General features: G+C 34.1%; 1 protein-coding gene across 1 annotated transcript in view; it reads right to left on the minus strand.

Moving 5' to 3' along the window:
• The window catches only part of Smp_016600, a 60,217-nt gene that overhangs the window by 8,710 nt on the left and 30,963 nt on the right, over positions 1-20,544 (minus strand). Inside the window, exons 4-7 of the mRNA XM_018798418.1 lie at positions 13,842-14,035; positions 7,222-7,348; positions 5,829-6,030; positions 2,533-2,759 (exon numbers count right to left, since the gene is read on the minus strand). Of these exons, the coding sequence (XP_018653362.1) occupies positions 2,533-2,759; positions 5,829-6,030; positions 7,222-7,348; positions 13,842-14,035 (750 nt within the window). The remainder of the gene's footprint in view (positions 1-2,532; positions 2,760-5,828; positions 6,031-7,221; positions 7,349-13,841; positions 14,036-20,544) is intronic.

Consider the following 20,544-nt stretch of genomic DNA (forward strand, 5'->3'; position numbering starts at 1 on the left):
TGTAAAACGAGTTTTTTATATGATACCATTTTTCTTAAGGTCTCAGGCATTATCATTAAAGTAATCAATATCTGTATACATCCAAATAATGTTAGTCTTTATAACGTGAGTTTCGAAATGTAATTGAGGTCTGGAAGCCTCTTGTATATGTAAGATCCATGTTTGTAAGTGTAAAGTATACAGATTGCAAAGTGATAAACACTGTTTATTTATTTAAAAATACTTATTGTTGACATTGATTCTAAAAATAAAACCATTCTTGGGTATAACATATAAACCGTATTACAGAAGTTTAGATTGTGCTAAAACCAATGGGTTCTTACAAAATGACATGATAGCTATTATGTATTTGATTATATGTGTAAGCAACTTCCTCTAAAATATTTGATTATACGATAGGAAACGTATAACAGATAAGGTGTATTAATATAAATGCTAGTAAGTAGTAAGTTGATTTTTCCCAATCACATTCCCAAAAGTAAGTAATAACTTACTTACTTTTATATGTAAATAAAATCCTTAATAAACTTTAAGTACAAGAGTTATGAAGATTGGTGAATTTGTACGTAGCAATATATGGTAGTGGAGAGATTTCACGAAGTGATTGAAGTTAGATTTGTAAGTTCAACAAATGCAAAGGTATTAGTTTGAATTTCAATTGTTCTCTAAAAAACCTGATATTTCTTCTTTTGATCCAAGATGCGTTTGTTGATATATACTCTTGTAGAGTTCAAAACTTAGTTATTAACCATCCGGTCCGTTCTGATTTTAAATGGTTATCTATCTTAATTCTATTTACCAAATAAGATTTCAAAGTTTCTCATTCTTTTGTGTTGAAAATAAACTTTGACGAAGTTGCACTGTTTCATTCATTTATAAGCATTTAATGGTTAATAGGAAAATCGGTGTTCATCACTTCATTTAAACAAAATGGTTTACCTGCTTTCTATATTATAAAAAAGCCGAATTAAGTTTTCATTGAAATATCATAAAATGATTTTATAAAAATTTATCCATTCAACATTTAGAACGGCATTCTGGTAAAAGATAATCATAATCTTGTGCAAGTAATAAATCATACATAATCAAGTCTCATAAACGATAGCTTAAATACGTTGTACAATGCAGGAATAATCATGTATATTTACTTTCGGCGATTAGACTTATTTCACATTTTGACGATTGTTTAGTATTAAACTACAGTTTCACTAAGATTTTTTAGTCGTTTAAAGTATTTTGCTGTTGATGGCGACTAAAAATGTCCACTTCCAGCTTATATTAATCGTTTCTGCCTAGAAAAGAAAATACCATTCTAAGCTTCTTGACATTCAAAATACATCTTTTTGATTTTAAATAAATTAATTTTCTACGGTTCCATTTATTAAATAAGTGAGCTTTGTGAGTTTTTTCTCACTATACCGGTAACTATTAAATTAAATAGGGTTTTTTTAAACGAATCGACGCATCCTACAATTAATTAGTTTTAGAATTCTAAGATTCCAAAAACTTTACTTTCTTGTTGTTGATAAAGTACTTAAGTTGCAGTGTGAATTAATACCTTAATTTAAACTTCATGAAGTGCAGAATGAAACTTAAGCAAATCACCGCCGTTTGAAACATTTGTAACTTATTTTTATCTTGATTTAAAGGAGTTGGCTCACATGCCTTCTCAACCGCGTATCACTTCGTTCCTTCGATAATCTGCCTGGATTAATGATCGTATAAAATATACGTATTCGAAATCCTTTCTCATGTTTGACTTATTTTAATTCTGTTATTCACTAACTCTAGTTAGGTCGATGATTATATACAACCATATGTATCTCTCAATATTAATCGTTCTTACGATCCAAATGGAGTCAGATAAGGGTCCAACCCTCTACATTTATTATCCTCATATAATTTGGGCTCAAATCAAGTATTCTGTTAAGGTATTATTGATTAAAGATTCAAATTTTCATAATAAGTGATCTCATCATATTCACGCGCGTCCTGGATTCCACTGTTAGCCACTATCCATCTTTGCTTACCATGCTTGTGAATTAAGGCTTTATCGAGGTAATACGCACAGTATGCAGATATGCCAATTAGAGACTGACCAGTTGCAGTCCTAAAAAAACAATAATGGGAAAATCCAAACAAACAATACTGAATGAATTTAAACTTCACTCCATCGCACAAGCAAGTGGCTATCAGGACTCAATGGCCGAGTGGATAACGCGATGGCGTTTGAAGCGAATGATACTGCGTTCGAGTCTCACAGTGAACATCAACTCTGAGATGCAGGTACATCCAGTTGACGAGTCCCAAATAGGACGAAACGCGCGTCAAACTGGATTCCACTGCTAACCACTATCCATCTTTGCTTATAATACTTGTGAATTAAGGCTGTATCGAGGCAATGTACACAGTATGCACATATACCAATTAGAGACTGACCAGTTGTAGTCCTAACACATCAATGGGAAGATTCAAACAAACAATATCAAGTAAATTTCATTCTCTATAGTGTAATGTTTTTTTGGAACTTACCTTACAATGAATACTTCAATAATGGTCAAATATTTTCCATTAATTTGTGCAATAAAAATGGATGCCACAGCTTCATATAATGCAGTACCATCCATATTGATTGTTGCACCAATAGGTAAAACAAAACGTGTTACACGTTTATCAATGCCTAGATTTTGTTCTAAACAACGAAATGTGATTGGTAGAGTAGCTGCACTGGATGCAGTACCAAGTGCTGTAATCCAAGCCTTTTTGTTGGTTGTATAAAACAAAGTGAAATAGATAGAGAGAAATAATACAATTCAGGATTAGTGATAATAATCGTAGTAGTGAAGCACGATATATATATATATATATATATCTTGGATAGGACACACATTTAGGAAATCACCCAGCTGCGTCACAAGACAGGCCCTTACATGGAATCCTAAAGGCCAAAAGAGAAGAGGAAGACCAAAGAACACATTACGACGAGAAATGGAGACAGACATGAGAAGAATGAACAAAAATTCGATAGAACTAGAAAAGAAGCCCATTGTAGAATGGGTTGGAGAATGCTGATCGGCGGCCTATGCTCCATTGAGAGTAACTGGCGTAAGTAATATATATATATATATATATATGTCTTCTAAAAGAAATCAACGACCATTCATCCCCCGGTAAAAATCTATTTGGTCAATTATATCAGTAAGATTTTGTTATAGACATTGAAGAATTCTTTATTTTCAATAGTAGTATGCATCCATTATCCTAATAGAGATCAAATCTAGCATTGACGTTTTCTAATGTGTTATATCCTGTGGAGATTTATGAATGGTAACTTTGAGAACTGTTTATGGACCAATGTGATGTGTATATTTCCTACTATATAATTGTTAAGTAACTAAAGTATTCATATTAGTGTCCCTTTTATTATAAGCTTTATTTTGACCTATAGTCTGTTATTATACAATTTACCATTCTTGAGTTATCCCTAGTCCATTTATTACTATTCCCCCTATTCACAGCCACATTTGACCAAATCTTGTACAAATGTTCTTTTCCTATTTTATAGTATGATGTGATCTGTTTGGTTTGTATATAAACCCAGTGTTATATACTTATCGCCATTTTGGAAAAACGCCTAAAATACTCTTTCGTATACGCGTTCATTTCTTATTTTTTTCAAATGGGAAACCCTGATTCAAAACCAATGCTGCACATGAGCTCTAGTACCCTAAGGGAATAAATGGCGTGTGAACCGATTGTTGGTCATTAGCTAACATGGGACTGCATCTTCTCACAATGCTCCACTACTTTGTGGGTCAAACCTTTAGGCCAATGGCTCCGGGTGTGACCCCTTTAAGAAAACCACTTGCTTCGGTCTGGGCACCCAGGCAGTATCATAGCCCTAAAACAATTAAGTGACGCATATATATCTGGTACCCCCTTGTACCAATATTTATGTGTTCAAATAAAAGAACATATATCACTAAAATGTAATACCCTAACAACAAGTACTTGATCACTGATTGATACTATCGAGGAAAAAATCTATTAACTTGATAATAATTTAGACTAAATCTTATTAAAACTAACTTGATTTAAGAGAGAAGAAAAAAAGGAACTGTACAACCAAACCCTCCCCCCCCCCAAAGAAAAAAAAATCTACATTTTCACCAAAGTGTAAAGAAGAGATAAGATTAATTATTAATACAAAAAAAATTAGATCATAATATCTAGGATACATTTATGATTAACGACCAATTCATTTACCCCACCCCACGCCAACCCCCTCTTTCCTACCTAAATGAACTAATTTACATTCTTTCTTTTCTTAATTCTACACATAAAGTTTAGTTCGTTATTTTTAATTCTTCTTCTAATTACGGTAAATCAACTCCTTCATTTTCTTTTTAGAGTGTATAATTATTTTTGATAGGGGGAGGGGGGGTCTTCATCTTACTTGCTTTATTTATATACAAGGTGAATAATAAATTTTGTCCTGATTCTTCCTTGTGTGTGTGTGTGTGCGTATATGCGTATGACTACGTGTGAGGTTAATCTTTTTTTTTAACTAAGGTAAAATGGAAACAAATAACCATGGTTAATCATCTATACTAATCTCATCCAAAAAAGGAGAAAAAAAATTATTTTCTTATAAATTTAATGAAGAATTGAAACAAATTATTTGTCGATGGAACTTGAATGTTACAGGGAAAATGAAGAAATAATCTCAACTATATAAAATTACGAAAATCTCCACGAAACCCCTTTCTGATAATGATCATATGCTTACTAATGACCGGCTCCATGAGGTAATTCCTGGAGTTCTAGTGATAAGTCATGACCAGTAAGGCTAATCTATGTCAGGTAGAGACAGGTATCTACCTCAGTACAATGAAAGTTGGTCACGCAATTTCGTGGATTGGTTGTGGTTAGACATCAACACCGTTGGATGCCAGACAGCTCACTGGTCTATCGGTTGAGTGCTGTGGCGCGAGACTGGTAGGTCCTTGGTTCGAATCTCGCGAGGGCGGGATGGTGGATGTGCACTGTTGAGGAGTCCCACAATAGGACGAAACTACCGTCCAGTGCTTCCAGGTTTTCCATGATGGTCTAGCTAAAATTGACTCATGATCTCAACTACATATAATTTTAATAATTGAATTCATGAGTCACTTGAAGCTAGGCCACCATGGAAAACCTGGAGGCACTGGATGACCGTTTCGTCTTATTATGGGACGCCTCAACAGTGTGTATCTACGATCCCGCATGCGGGACATGAACCTAGGACATTTAGTCTTGCATGCGAAAGCTTAACGTTTAGACCACTGAGCTTAAATCAACTCATGAATTCAAATATTAAAATCACTATAATCTCCACAAAACCCTATTCTGATAAAAATGACCTAAGATCTGGTCCACAAGGCAGTGGAGCATCATGAAAAGATGCAGTCCCATGGTAGCCGGTGACCAACGATTGATTCATACGCCATTTGTTCTTTCAGGATACTGGAAACTATGTGCACCGTTGGTTTGGAATGAGGGTTTTCCAACTCCCCTAGGTCGACTTTCTGTGTCCACCAACCCGGTTAAAGCGCCGGACATTCACTTTTTGTCTTCCCAATTTCGTAAACAACAGTAATGCCACGAGAAGGCAGTGAGTAGGACTTCCCTGACAGAGGCTATATACGCGTGGCCATATGAGAGCATTTCGGGAGGGAGAGTGGAATCTCTCCACTCTCGGCCGTACCAGGGCATTTGGGGGCCTATTAATGCTATTGTTATTACTATTATTATTATTCATATTTAAAAAAAATATTATAATTACTTACTTGAAATAAACCCTTGTAGAATACAAATGGATTCTTTCTTGTTACTGCATAATAAAGTAATGCTAATGTACCAAGTAAATGTATAGCTAAACCAGAGATGACAGTGACCATATATAAACCTAATGCTTTAGCTGTATCACTTAAATTTTCAATTTCTAACATTTTACCCAATATTAAAAAGAAGATACCAAATGGTGAATATCTGAAATAAGAAAAAAAAGTAAAAAAAAAAAGAGAAACAATAAGCAAATCGAAAATGATCAATGTATGTGTGCTATTTGGTTGTAACTATGGCAACATTCCTACAATTCAATTTTGATTAAGGGTAACATATTTAAGAGACAATGTTATTTGGACAGTAACAATTTGTTTATTTCTTTATTCTATTATGATCATATCTGTTTACATGATTATATGTGACAGCCTACGTACATATCTTTAACTTAAATGTTAATTGCTTAAATATATCTCGATGATCCATTCTCTTTCCCATGTGTATATATGTATTCAAATACTAATAATAGACTTTACCTTACGTCACTGCTTCTGAAATCGATTTGACTATAAATTCGCCTATGTATTCGGTCGCTTGCACACATAGGCTTCTTTGCTCCGAATTCGCTCGATGCGATTGTTACCTAAGCTATCATCTGCTAATAAATTGTAGTCGCCGTTTCTTATTGTCTTTTGAATCGAAACATCGATGGGATTTATACTATAACGGTTATCAAGATGATTGATTAACGAAGCTAAGCCAGTACAGAAACATTTTACCGAAGATGAATTGGTTCTAACTTCTCACCCATTTCAATATTAGGGTGCCCTTCATGCTTTTTTAAAATACGATTAACTGTTCGATGAATATTTGACAAATTGAAAAGTTCAACTTTAAAACGTCATATCCTGAACTTCATCATCAAATAAGAAGTAATGTAATCCTTAGTCGGTTTACAATATTCATGTGTGGCTAGATCTCTGTATGAAGAAGAAGTTTAAAATTTGTGCAGAATTGAATGCTTTCCACAGAATGTTCTCTTTGAATAGGAATTTTACTATTGACAACTGAACATTATTTACTCTTGTATTGAGTAGATATTTAACTATGAAACTATTTACCTATGTTGTCACGTGATTAGATGTAACCTAAAGGGATATCTTAACCGAGGTTTTGGTCAGACCAGGAACTGTCAGCTGGTGGAAATGTGATCTAGTGATCTCACGTCTAACTGTAACGCAAATGACGGTGAATCACTTAGACCAGTTACAACACTACAACACGATCGATAGAACTCTATGGTTACCACTGATAGTGATTATTATTCTATGATCCATCAATATCTTCTTCAGTAATCATTGAGTTAATAATTATATATCATAAGTGAAGTTTACTTACAACATAATAACTTGAACCATTCTCATGACAACTTCATTAAGAACAGAGAAGAACTGGACCATAATTACTGCACGATCACCCATTTGACCAAGTATTATACCAAATATAATTGAAAATGACACCAGTCCTGTCATTTTAAAAAAATATATATATTAGAAGCAAAATTCATCAAATCGTCTAAATAGAACATACACCGTTTATACTTAGGACTAATAATAAGCTTCAATCAATATTATTAATCCTAATCTGAATAGAACAGATTAACAGGATTACAGTTGGCACGATAATAAGCTTTTTATAGGATTATATCTTCCTTACTTAATCATCTACCCCTCATGGATAAGCATAGGCCACCCACCAACATTCTCAATCCAACTCTATCCTAGACAATTTTTTACAGTTGCTATTCATGCTTTTCATGTCTGCTTCCGATTCCCGATGCAGTGTATTCTTCAGCCTTCCTGTTTTACGTTTCCCTTGAAGATTCCAAGTTAGTGCTTCCCTCATGATGGAGTTTGATTATTTCCGTAATGTATGTCCTATCCACTTCCTTTATCTTTTTCTGATTATCCCTTCAGCCGGAAGCTGGTTTGTTCTCTCCCATTGAAGGCTGTTGCTAATGTTATCCGACCGACGGACATTGAGTATCTTACGTAAAAAATTGTTTATAAGTACTTGTAAATTTTTGATGATGGCTGTGGTAATTCTTCAAGTTTCAGGTCCGTACAGTAGAACTGTCTTGACGTTCGTATTGAAGAATGTGAATTTGATATTAGACGACAGCTGTATTGAGTTGCATATGTCATTCAATTGTAGGAATTCTGATGTTGCATTGTCAATCCTCGCCTTTACATATGCATCCGATCCTCCACGTTCATCGATGATGTTGACCCGGTACGTGAAAGATTCAGCATCTTCCGGAGCTTCTCCATGAGGTGTGATTGGTTTGCTGTTCTGTATGTTGTATTTGAGGATCTTGGTTTTTCTTTTGTGTATGCTGAAAGACTATAATTTGCTGTTTTGAAATAAATTTCTAACAAATATCACTAATCATTGAAACTGAAATATAATATATTGAGATATTTTATGTCAGTTGTCCTGGTAGCGAAATTTCATATATGAAGGTCAATTATCTTGGAGTTACCTTTTCCTCTGATCTCTTCTGGTCTTCTCATGTTTTACTATTATCAAAGAAATTTTACTGTCTGACTTACTACATAAAGAGGCTGCATGCTTTTGGGATTACTCAACATTTACTCTTACAATTTGTCAACTCCTGAATATTACTTATTATTCTTTACTGTTCTCTATTACTCGTTCCTGGGCTTTTGAGAAAAGACTTTGCTGTATTTCAGAGAATCTTTTGAAGTCATTATTATCATGGACAAGAATAGACATCTAAAGTCTTGGAAACTCCTGGAAGGTGTTATCTTATCAGATACTAACCATCCTATTTATTCATATCTTTCTCCTTGTATATCTTCTAGTAGAACGAGACGTCAATACATTAAATCTATGCACGCAAGCATAGGTATAAAAGTTCCATAATATCTTAACATAGCAAATATATTTGTGATGAACAGGTTGTTAGAGTTGACCTAGTCAATAACCTGTATTCTTAAACATGTTTCTAAGTAAAAAGTTGTACAGATTTACATCTTTTCTTCACCCCTTCTTTTCTTCCCTTTTTGTCGTTTTTGTAAAGGAAACTTGTTGAAATGCCTCGTGCTGAGAATTCTATGTCGTACCAAAATATAATATTGGATAAAGCCATTAATAATGATAATCCATAGAATCTGGTCGTATTTCGGGATAAGACACTAGGATATAATTTCTTTTTTAGTAATCAATTAATCAACTCATACTCCATCTTTAAATCTATATCATTTAATATATAGTTTAAATCATTAGTCAATTGAAGCTAGACCACTATGGAAAACCTGGAAGCACTCAACGACCGTTTCGTCTTATTATGGGACTCCTAAACAGTGCACACCCACGATATCGCCTCTCGAGATTTGAACCCAAAACCTATCAGTCTCGCGCGCGAGTGCTTAACCTCTACACCACTGAGCCGGCATTCAATGGTGTTAATGTCTAACATTAACCAATCTACGAAATTGAGCAACACATCCACCATTGTTTTCAATGAGTTACTATCTCACAAAAGGCCTGGTTGAACTCCACTGGTCACTGCTTCTCACTAGAACTTCAAGAAATACCTCTTGAAGCAAGTCACCAGTGAGCACCTGGGTCAGAGTCCCATGGGCAGGATCGTGGATGTACACTATTGAGGAGTCACATACCACAACAAAACGTCCGTTCAGTATTTTTAGGTTTTCACTTGTGGTCTATCTCCAATTGACTCATGAATATTATGGTTAGTATGTAATAAAACATGTAAATGGTTAATGAGAAATAAAAGACTAGAAAAAAAAAGAATAGATTATTATTCTTAGTATATTAGTTATAATGAAATGGACACCAATCAATTTCAATCTAGTTATTTGATCACTTTTGTTGGTATAGATATCTTAATAGATCTGATTGATCTTTGTTTTTTGTTTCCCTATCCTTAATTCCTCAGTTAAAGAATCCTAGTTGAATGATTACAGAATTTGAATAATAAACAACAAAAAGAAAAACACATATAGTGATTGTTAACATTAGGATTAAATTTTGTTTTCATTATGTTTCAATATGTTTACTGAAATTTGATTCAGTTATAGATTGAACAAAGTTACTGAGTTGAATAATGAAACTGATACAAGTCAATTGGTAAGAATAATGAAGTGTGAGTTTACACTACTCTAGAGAACCTGGAAAAACTGCACGACCGCCTCATCCTAGTATGGGACCTTTCAGCATTGCGCATCCACGATTCCTTACGCCGGATTCGAACTCAGGATCTATTGGTCTCGCGCTTGAATGCCTAATCTGTAGATCACTGGGTCGGCATCCAATGGTGTTAATGTGTAACTTCAACCAATTCAAAAAAATTGATCCACCGTTCTTCAGTGAGTTATTATCTCATAACAGACGTGGTTGAACTCCACTGGTCACTATCAAATATTTAATGCTAGGAATTCATATCGAATGAATCATATCTAGCAACATATTATGATTGTTTACAGTAATCAGTATTCTTAGTGGTGACTAATTCCACTGAATAGTTTTAACTATTGAAAGATCTGTTGAAGTTACTTTCTTCAATTAGACTCTAAAATTTACCGACCCAAGAATTGTGCATTTATTCGTTGGCAAATTCTCTGATTCCCGTTACGAATTGCCTTGAAAGTATTTGTTATATCCTGATGAAAAGAATTGATGGTGATTGTTGGGATCTATTTATGGACTAATATAACACATGTACTTTTATTGTCCAATTATTACGTAACTAAACTATGCATATTCATTCATTTAGTATTGTTTGTTTGAATCTTCCCATCGATGTGTAAGGACTGCAACTGATCAGTCACTAATTGGAATATGTGCATACTGTGCGTATTGCCTCGATATAGCCTTAATTCACAAGCATGGTAAACAAAGATGGATAGTGGTTAGCAGTGGAATCCAGTTTGACGCGCGTTTCGTCCTATTTGGGAAACACGCGTCCTGGATTCCACTGCTAGCCACTATCCATCTCTGCTTAAAATAATGATCGTTTTTCTTACATAGTATTCCTTAAACGATTTACATAAAATATACCTCATAAATTTAAAGCTAAGGATATATTACTAGTTCAGCTTTAGAATCTAATTTGCATTTCTGCCTCGACTCCTTGATGATTTATGTCTCCTCGCTATTCTTCAATAACTGACTTGATATTTTTACCATTTTATAAAATGAATTCACTCGGTATTGTTTACTTGAATCTTCCCATTGATGTTTAGGACTGTAATTGATCAATCTCTTATTGACATATGTGTATACTGTGCGTATTGCCCCGATATTGCCTTAATTTACAAGCATTATAAGCAAAGTGAATTGAAACCAAATAAGTTTAAACTTCACAAGCAAGTGGCTATCAGGACTCAGTAGCTAAGTAGATAATGCAATGGCGTTTGAAGCGAGCGATACTGGGTTCGAGTCCTGAAGTAGACATCAACTTTGTGATGTAAGCACATCCAACTAATGAGTCCTAAATAAGACGAAACGCGAGTCCTGAATTCCATTGCTAACCACTATCCATCTTTGTTTAGAATGTAATAAAATATTTTTTCATTCCTTAACAACTAATAATGATAACAATGATAACTAGGTAATTCTATTATTCCCTGATATCCTTTCAATTATGACCTTAACCCTTCATTTTTATTATTTCGTTAATAGATCATTCTTAAGAATTTCATACAATTAGCTCCTTTTTTATGAATCCTAATTAACCCGTAACAACAATTAAGGTAGAAGAATATGCATAACATTTTGTTTCTGGTCACGTCCCAAAAATATATCCAAGGTTGAACGATATAATTGCATTAAAAAAACATAATACATTACTTTGAGATGTAATCGACTGCTGTCATGTCATCGACAGGCAAAAGTACGTAACTTGTTTACGTTACTATCAAAATGTTCAAACAGAATGTATATGTTCAATCGTCGATTCATTACTACAATGGTAAATCTATAATTGTGATTGAAATATTATCCTATTATTACCCTTATTAAGTTATTTAACCTCTACTTAGATAATTACCATCTTAATGGTTGAATTCATACGTTGATTTGAGCTAGACCACCAGGAAAACCCTGGAAGCACTGGATGCCGGCTCAGTTAAGCGAACGAATATCCTGTGTTCGAATCCTGCGGGTGGGATTGTGGATGCTCACTGTTGAAGAGTTCCATATTATGACAAAACGGTTGGAAGATCGTTTGCATCCAGATTTTCCATGGTGATCTAGCTTAAGTTGACTCATGAACCCGAGATCGCCTGCGTGATGATGTTATTTAAGTTGGTTGGAAGTAGCTGACAGTAAACTATGGACTTGGATTTATTTCTCTCGTTGACCCTCGCCAAATATGCTTATCTGTAGTCCAACAAGAGGTTAGTCATAGCTCGAACAGTTCACTATTAAAGACTCAGATAGTGAAGCTGGACAACATGAGTTTGAATCCTATAGAGAACATCAGCTACCTCAAGATTTCAGGTACACTTTACTGATTAGTAATAACTAGCTTGAAACCTAGGTCAAAGGTTTCCTGTCGACTACTTCCAACCGACTAAACGATCATTACATTGTATAAATTCTACAATATATATAACATTAAGTGTGCTACGCCATCATGTGTTTGCTTGATTTTCTTATTCTCCTCTATTATTGTTTATCTTCATCTGTTAAGTCAGAAGATACAATAAGTAGTTCGTAAATAAGTCAAGAAGATAGAATTTGGCATGATGAAAATATTGATCAATGGAGTTTGGGACATGTTATTCAATGTATTTAGTTATCCGTTTACAGTAGTCTTTAATGGAATTCAGTGAGATCAGTAATATTCTGATTCATTCAGCAATTTTAATCTAAACATAATACGGATTGAAAGTATTTTGGACTATATATTCTTGAGATGACACTATTATCTAATTCTGAAAAGTCTTCAAATTAATCCAACATAACTCAGTAGTACTGTTGTGATGTGGGTTACTGATATCCACATAAGTAGTATATGGTGATGGTCGGGCATTGAATGTATTTCAGTAGAAGATCGATAAGGAGAAAACGGGAACGGCACGTAATTGGTGCGAAAATGCATGAAAAATTATAATCGGAGACTATCAACGGATATTTGCAGAAGGAACGGTCAAGATTGAGATAATTCATTGATAGTTTGCAAATTTACTGTTCGCCATATGGTTCTCATATTTAAATGAGATATTCTGTGATGTTGTGCTTAATACATTCAATTGTCCCCGCCTGTGTTCCTGTTCACTACATTGTAATTGAATTCAGTTTGTAACGAAATTTGTCATAAAATGATAGTAATGCATACCTCCCACCCCAAAACATCCAATTCAAAAATCTAACAGTCACCGTACTTTATCAAGTTACTTCAATTGTAATCAAAAAATGAACAAAGTAATTGAGATTCAGTGATTTCAACGCTTTTTTGATGTTCTACATGTTTATTTTATTTTATTTCCTTACTCAACACTGTTAAGTACTGCTGTAGTGAACAAGAACACAGGGGGGGACAATCAAATGTATTGAGGTACAACATTATAGAATATCTCATTAAAATATGAGAACCATATAGTGAACAATAAATTTGCAAACTATCAATGAATTGTCTCAATCTTGACAATTCCTTCTGCAAATATCAGTTCGTCGTCATTGATTATAATTGTTCATGCATTTTCGTACCAATTACGTGCCGTTCCCGTTTTCTCCTTATCGATCTTCTACTGAAATACATTCAATGCCCGACCATCATCATATACTACTTATGTGAATATCAGTGACCCACACCACATTGTGACAGTTTTAATCATACTTTGACTAAAACTAAGATCATTGATGTTCTGTACAAAGTAACATATTTGTAGCACAATAAAACATATTCACAATAATAAATATAAAAAAGGAACAGGGTAAGTATAATGTTATGAAATTCCACTTACCTAAAACATTAGTACTATCCACATATTTCGCTTTTATAGCTTCATAACTGATTAGATTTGTTTTATTATTCATATTCAATGTACCATTGGTTCCATCAGTTAATCGAACATATTTTGGACGTTTAACAATTGTGACATAACTACTTTGTTGTTGTTGTAAACATGCTTGTACTACATTTTCCGGAAATAAATTTCTATCAATTATGGAATAACAAATGAAGGTTAATTAGTTGGACATAATATATACATAATGAATATTTGTAAAAGAATAAAAACACTTGAATGGTGTCAGTCCGTGTCGAGTATGGAATGGTTATACACCTCAGATAATACATGCAGTATTGTGCAAGATCATGGATCGATTGAAATTAGACATCAGCACCGTTCGATGTCAATTCAGTGGTCTGCAGATTAAGCGTTCACATGTGAGACTGAAGGTCCTGGGTTCGAATCTCATGTGTAGAGTCATGGATGCGTACTGTTGAGGAGTCCCACAATAGGACAAAACGGCCGTACCTTAGTTTTGGGTTTTCAGTGGTGGCCTAGCTTAGATTGACTCATGAATTCAACTGTAAACATACGTTTATCACACTCAATTATTCATGGTCAATAACAAAAAGAACGACATAAAGTAGAAAAATAGACAAGTATGTAACCGCAGATAAATTTTGACTGCTTACTGCAATGTATTCTGTCTAAGTGCATTGAGTTATAACTATACATATGATGTTAATGATCTAGCGACAAAAAAATATTTTATCCAAATGTCTTACGAACAAATTTCCCCTGAAAGTCATCCGGTTATAAAGCCTAATGTAAGTACAACGACTGTATGAAAACTGAATGGCATTCAGCTCATAATTTGAGTGTATATTTGTTTACAAGATTTAAAATTTCTTGAATGTAGAATTACTTCATCAACAGAATAGTGTCAGCGATTAGCTGACAGTTAACTTCGACATTGATTCAACTGTGCTCTATGTAAATATAGAAAAGATTATTGTTGTGGATATATATGAAGTTGAGGGAAAGGACAACCAACACGTGTATGTACTCTTCGTAATAATATAATTGAAAATTTCAATGAAAACATATCTGACCATTACGTTAAGTAATCAAATTAGTGATCTTCATTCCAAAGTCTGTTCGTAGATGCACAGTTACAAGTTGCCAAGGTATAGTGACATAAACTTTGCATAACTTCATAATAAAAGGTAGAATTAATATCAATTCTCACAATAGGACGAAACGACCGTCGAGTGTTTTCAGGTTTTCCCTGGCAGTCTAGCTTCAATTGACTCACACTTTCAACCATAAAAATACTAAATCTCTACAAAAACCTCTTCTGATAATCATTTATTCATTGACAAAATAGAGCGTAACCAACATCACCATCATCATCGTCATCAGCTTAATAGTCACTATGAAGTTTTTTTATTCTTCTAATATGTTTACATCACAATGACGAAAAACGATTGACAAGAATTTCAATCAATTTTGTCCGAAAAACTATAATCAATGAAGCGTCAACAATAAAGTTTTTTCCAAAGAAAAAAAAGAAAAAAAAGGGGAACAAAATAGTAGTACTAGTAGAAGTAGTAGTAAGAGGAGGAGGAGGGGGAGGAGGAGAAGGAGGGTAGGAGAGATAAGATTGTAAATGTAAAATGTTAATACATAATATAAAAAGGAGAAAAACAAATTGGATGAGACTATAATTTATGGACATATCAATCAAGTATAAGATAATAGATTTCCGATAGTTGGCGTGAAATTTACTCATCCATTTGGATAAATAGAGTTTTTGACATTATATAGCGGATGTCAGTTTATGATGAAAAACCTTAAATCTAATTCCTAACTTAAAACATCAACTGTAAATTATAATTCAACTTTTATATAGTGGAGATCATGAGTCAATTGAAGCTAGACCATCATGGAAAACCTGGAAGCGCTGGACAGGATCGTGGATGCTCACTGTTGAAGTGTCCCACAATAGGATGAAACGGCTGTCCAGTGCTTCCAGGTTTTTCATGGTGGCCTAGCTTCAATTGACTCATGATATCAACTATATAAAATTACTAAAAATCTCCACAAAACCCCCTCTGATAATTCTAATTCTTCACACTAGTTTATAACCCTCATTTGATCCTAGTAATTAAGTGAATGTTTTCAAGCTTAGTCTATCGTGTCTCAAAGGTCGTCAATAAATTATAATCTAACCGAAAATTCGTTTTGAATACATTTTCAAAATATATTCGAAACAATACATTTTGAATTTTCAATAGTTGAGATCATGAGTCAATTGAAGCAACACGACCATGATAAACCTGGAAGCACTGGACAACCGTTTCTTCCTATTGTGGGACTCCTCAACAGTGCGCACCTATATCCACAAAACCCATTCTGATATTAATCAACATATACGCAGCAGTAACTGGTTTCAAGAGGTATTTACTGGAGTTCTAGTGAGAAGCAGTGACAAGTGGAGTTTAACCAGGTCTGTTGTGAGATAGTAACTCAATGAAGACAATGGTGAATGGTTGCTCAATTTCCTGAATTGGTTAAAGTTAAACATTAACACCATTGGTTGCCCGCACTGTGGTGTAGAGGTTAAGCGATCGCGCACGCAACTGATAGATCGTGGGTTGGAATCTCGCGAGGTGGGATCATGGATACGCACTGCTGAAGAGTCCCACGGCAGGACGGAACGTCCTTTATTTAGTTTGAATATTCGAGCTACTATGTGTAGGTTTATATGTTCCCTTTTTAATAACAGTGTTTTAATGAGAGCTCCATAATATTTTTTGGTTACAACACATTATGTCCAGTTAGATTTGAACGAATGACTTCTAGTTGAAGTTTGAACTGATAATTTTGTGTAGAAAGAAACTATAGGCTTCGTAAGTAAACAAGCTAATTCAAGCAAAGCAACTATACTCAAAGAATCTCTTCTAACCTTTATATAGAAATCAGGTTGACATGTTTATGTCCGTAATAAGGTTTTACTAAATTTTGAATCTGAACAATAAACATTTCCTGTAACTTAAGCTTGAATTTTTCTGAGTTATTCAAAAAGAATTCTGTCTAACGTAAATTTATTGAAATTACCAAAATATTCTGGTTGAAGATATTACTTACGATGATCAGATTACATGTATGAAATCACTATTTGTAGCACTCAATATAAGAATCGACCTAGAGGTCGATTGATAATGAGGCCAATATGCAAAGAGTGATGAATTAGAGTTATACACAATTTTGACTGGATACATTTTAGACCATCATTGAATACTTGGAACCACAGGATGGTCATTCTGTTCTAGTATGGGACTCCTCATCAGTGCATATTTACGATCCTGCACACAAAACTCGAAGACAGGACGTTTGGTCTCGCCCACGAACGATTAACCTGTAGATCATTGAGTCAGCATCCAATGGTATTATTGTCTAACCTCAAATTGATCCATGATCTTGCACAAACCTTCATCCATTGTCTGGAATGGATAACGTTTTAGAGGTTAAACGTCCTAGCGTGAGACCGAATGTCCTGAGTTTGAATTCTTCACGCGGAATCGTGGATGCACACTGTTGAAGATTCTCAATATTAGGACAAAACATCCGTCCAATGCTTCCAGGTTTTCCATGATGATCTAGCTTCAATCGACTCATGAATTCAACTATTAAAAGTCCAAATATCTCTTACTTCTTATGAAATCATAAAACAAAGAAGAAATTACTGAATTCATAAGACCGGAAATTAGCAGAAATTAAAATTTTTTTATTTAATTTAACTAATCATGAATAGGTCATTCACCTATTCTTTATTGTAATCTAATCCTTTGGTGAGAAATATTCATTAAAATCTATCGAATCAGAGGATAACACACATGACCTTGACATAGACATGGACTTTCTCACTTAGAAACAAGATACACTATAATCAGATCATTCATAAAATGAAAGAAAAAGTGATGTTTGTTTGTTTGTCTGTTTTTTTTTTGTTTTATTTTCTAATTTCGGATACAGTTCAATAAACAAAAAGAAAGGGGAAAAAGAATTTTTTTTTCTTCGGTTTTCTAAAAATGTGAAAATCAATTCTATTGTTTAACATAAGGAATTTTAATATCAGAAGGGGTTTTACGGAGATTGAAGCTAGACCATCATGAAAAACCTGTAAATATTGGACGGCCGTTTCGTTCTATTGTGGAACTCCTCAACATTGCGCATCCACCATCACGCCTCAAGAGATTCCAACCCACAACTTATTAGTCTCGCGCGTGAGCGCTTAACCTCAACACCAATGAGCCGGCATTCAACAACTGTTAATGTTTAACTTCAACCAATTCACGAAATTAAGCAATCGTTCACTATTGTCTTCATTGAGTTACTATCTCACAACAGACTTAGTCGAACTTCACTGGTCACTGCTTCTCACTAGAACTCCAGTAAATACCTCTTGAAGCCAGTTACTGGTGAGCATATGTTGATTAATTTCAGATGGGGTTTTATGGATATTATAGTAATTTCAATAGTTGAGATTATGAGTTAATTGAAGCTAGACCACCGTGGGTTGGAATCTCATGAGGCGAGATCGTGGGTGCGCACTATTGAAGAATCCCACAATTGGATGGAACGGCAGTCCATTGCTTTTAGGTTTTTCATGATGGTCTAGCTTTAATTGACTCATAATCTACACTATTGAAATAAAAAAATTTCACAGGTAAATAAATAATTAAACCGGTTAGGAATAAGAATAAATGGAAAACTAATGTTGATTAGGTTAATAATATCAAATTCATTTTATACTTGATTATATATAATAATCTATAATAAAAAAAATTAAATTGTAACCCAAGTAATGGGTATTATATTTATATAGTTAGCAGAGATGGATAGTGGCTAGCAGTGGAATCCAGGACGCGCGTTTCGTCCTATTTGGGACTCGTCAGCTGGATGTACCTGCATCTCAGAGTTGATGTTCACTCTGGGACCCGAGCCCAGTACCCTCGCTTCAAACGCCATCGCGTTATCCACTCGGCCACTGAGTCCTGATAGCCACTTGCTTGTGCGATGGGGTGAAGTTTAAATTCACTTCGTATTACTTGTTTGGATCCATCTCTGCTAACCATGCTTGTGAATTAAGGTATATCGAGGCAATACGCACAGTATGCACATATGCCGAATAGAGACTGACCAGATGCAGTTCTAACAAAATCGATGGGAAGATCCAAACAAGTAATACGAAGTGAATTTATATTTATATAGTTGAAATCGTGAATCCATTGAAGCTACACTATCAAGAAAAATCTGGAAGCACTGGATGACCGTTTCATCTTCTTGTGGGACTCCTCAGCAGTGCGCACCCAACATCTCGCCTCGCGAGTCCCACAATAGGATGAAATGCCTGTCCAGTGCTTCCAGGTTTTCCATGGTGATCTAGCTTCGATGAACTCATGATCTCAACAACTTAAATTTACTAAAATCTCCACAAAACTCCCCTTCTGATAGTTTATTTATATTCTAATCATGAAATGAATTTTCAACCGTATATGAAATTATAAACCATTTTTTTTCTTTTCTCTTTTTTCTTTTTTTCTCTGTTTTCTTTTTTCTTTTTAGAATATTTTGATTCATTAAGGTTATAAGAAAATGAATTTTGACAGTTTTTCTTTTTCTTTTTAAAAATAGGTCATATTGCTTTATATACTACTTAAAATGAAAGAATTAAGATCAAAAAATGTATTTAAGTAGTGATTGAATTTCCATAGTAAGATGAAACACTTGCCCAATGTTTCCACATTGTTCAAGGTGATCTAGTTTAAATTGACTTATGAATTCAATCAATTAAATCTACTACCATTTTATACAAATCCTCATTCTGAAATTAATTAAGTTTGTTCTTTATACAAGTCGTCAATCATTTAGATTTAGGTACTACTTATTAAGTAGTTGTTTGTATCACTATTCAAAATTAATGTATATCATGAGTACTTAAGAAGGTTGAATAAGTTAACAGGATCTTAATCAAAAGTGTTATTAAATTAGTTACTGAAGTTAGGGTGTTTTGTTTTTGTATTATTCAAAGTGTTTGAAGAATATTTGGACAAAACTCTAAGTAACCCCAAAGGTTAATAGATATAAATTAGAGTAACAAAGATTACTAAGTGAATGAATAGCTATTTGTTTAACAATATTAACCATATTATGTTATTTCTAACTTTAATTGAACGGTGTAATTAGAGATATTATAAGGTGTGTTGAAAGTATACTGATAGAAAAGAAAGAAGGGCGAGACTATAATTTATGGACGAGCCAATAAGAAGCGTTTGAGGAATTTCAAGGTCACGGCGCCAATTTCAGTACCTGATGCTCATGTACAATCGGTTCACAGAGAATTTTAGAGAAGACTTGACAATTAAGCGTCTACAACAAGTTAAACTACTATGAAGTTTCTGTATTTGTTATTATGAGTAATTAATGACTTGCAGACCTTGTGCAGACTACCGTGATGTTGTCCTTCGATGTAATATATCTTGAAGGAAGACGTTTGCTAGAATAGAAGCCTTTATCGCTCGATCCAGATTGAGACTAAGGCATATTATAATAATTGCCGCCAACTGTATAATAAAAGCATTAGTAACATTGGCTGCAATATTCGCAGATGTTACTGAAGCTTTGGCTGTTCAGTAGTATGAGTATTGTA

This window comes from Schistosoma mansoni, chromosome 6, assembly GCF_000237925.1.
Source record: "Schistosoma mansoni strain Puerto Rico chromosome 6, complete genome".
NCBI classification, from domain to species: Eukaryota; Metazoa; Platyhelminthes; class Trematoda; order Strigeidida; family Schistosomatidae; genus Schistosoma; species Schistosoma mansoni.